Below are 1,565 nucleotides of genomic sequence, written 5' to 3' on the forward strand. Positions count from 1 at the left end.
TTAAGCGAATTCTAAGTAGATACACCATTAATCGACACGAGATCACGACCTGCTTTGTATCACAAAAAGCATCTTCTTGAGCAGTAAGTCATTGGGTGGTGGTAGATATGCTACTAGAAAATTTTGCTCGACCGAGTAATTTGTCTACACAAGTGATTCTAGTGGTAATTTCGAATAGGAGGAGAAGGGCGATGGTGGAAAAGATGACGAGGAGGACTGCAGTTGGTACAACGATAGGGAATTATCCAAGTGCACACCATTCATCCATCGTTTCATTAACGCGCCTTCCACATGGTTCCTGGTTCACACACCGTGTAATTACATTTGTTGCTTTGCCTTAGTCAATTTCATCAAGTATTCACAAGGTCTTTTGTTCCATTAAATAAAGTAGTTCACTAGATGACATTCTGTACCACATGGCTGAGTGGCTGACTGAAAGAAAAGACAATGGAAGTTGAGTTTTCTGGTAAAGGAGTGGATGACTTGTACTGGAGCACATTCATCACTTTATCCTTGTCATTTTCTCCTTATTCTGCTAGCCATTCTTGACGTACCTTGATCCTTCGCAAAATATTTTTACACCAAGTGATTTTTCTTCTAAAATCCTCCTACAATTGCATCTTTGCTCCTGTTATTTTAAGTAAAATAATAATAAAAAATTTGTCGTAATAACCGGTTTTATGAAAAAGTGTACAATTGGGATATTATAATGCGGGTTGATTTTGCCGGTGTGGTCCAAATTCCTAATATGGTGTTGTCCGCAGACGCAGTTGCATCTGGAGAGAATGGTGAAGATTGGACGAAATTCTGCATTGCGTATCTCCTGTGCATCGTCTGTGAATGGTGGATACTTGATCCTCTGGCATCAGCAGTTGCCACTCATAACTCACGAGGGGCGTTGATATTTCGACCCTTCTTCGGTAAGTTCCATAAAGATGTAGCCTTTTACAAATGATAAGTAAATCTTGCCTGTGAAGTCGGTGCAGTGGAGAAGGTACAGTGGAGCTTTTTATGTGGCCTGGTTACACCCGTTGCTAATATAGTATTCCACGGTATCTCGAGAGTTGTAGTAAGGAGGAGGAGCTAGTGCAAATGCAATGAATGACTGTGAGGCTACGGACGTGGCTAAAGAGCCATGTCATCTGACAGAGACTGACGAGGTCTACTTTTGCGGTAAAATAAGAAAGGGCTTTTACTCGGACCTCCATTTTAACCTTCAATGCAGAAAGCTAGTGCGTTTCCTCTTGCTAATCACCCCTTTGTTTGTCCCCCCATTCCTAACGTTGCCACATATTTCGAATGTTCTCTTCCAGTGAAGATGTGGAACGCTAAGAAAAATCTTCTATCGCAAAATTTGTGTGTGCCGGCCATCATTTTCATCACTTGCCACAGGCTAATAGGCAAACACTGGTTCTATGCTACATGCTCTGGCATGCTCAGGAGGTTCTTTCACATGCACATGACCAAGGAGCAGTTGGTGCCTACCGTTGGTTTTCTCCTGTCTTCGATCGAAATTACAGGACTTTACCGCTCCCTGTGTGAATATAACAAGGGGGCACGAACTA

General features: G+C 42.2%; 1 protein-coding gene across 1 annotated transcript in view; it reads left to right on the top strand. All coding sequences in view use genetic code 11, as the record gives it.

Annotated features, from left to right (window-relative positions):
* Window positions 1–748: 748 nt before the first annotated feature.
* Window positions 749–1,565, top strand: part of EGR_06433 (hypothetical protein) — a gene marked incomplete at both ends in the record, with an annotated part of 1,928 nt that continues 1,111 nt past the window's right edge. The window contains one exon of the mRNA XM_024495682.1: window positions 749–920. Coding sequence (XP_024349958.1) covers window positions 749–920 — 172 coding nt within the window. The remainder of the gene's footprint in view (window positions 921–1,565) is intronic.

The sequence above is a fragment of the Echinococcus granulosus genome (assembly GCF_000524195.1).
Source record: "Echinococcus granulosus chromosome Unknown EG_S00056, whole genome shotgun sequence".
Lineage (NCBI taxonomy): Eukaryota > Metazoa > Platyhelminthes > Cestoda > Cyclophyllidea > Taeniidae > Echinococcus > Echinococcus granulosus.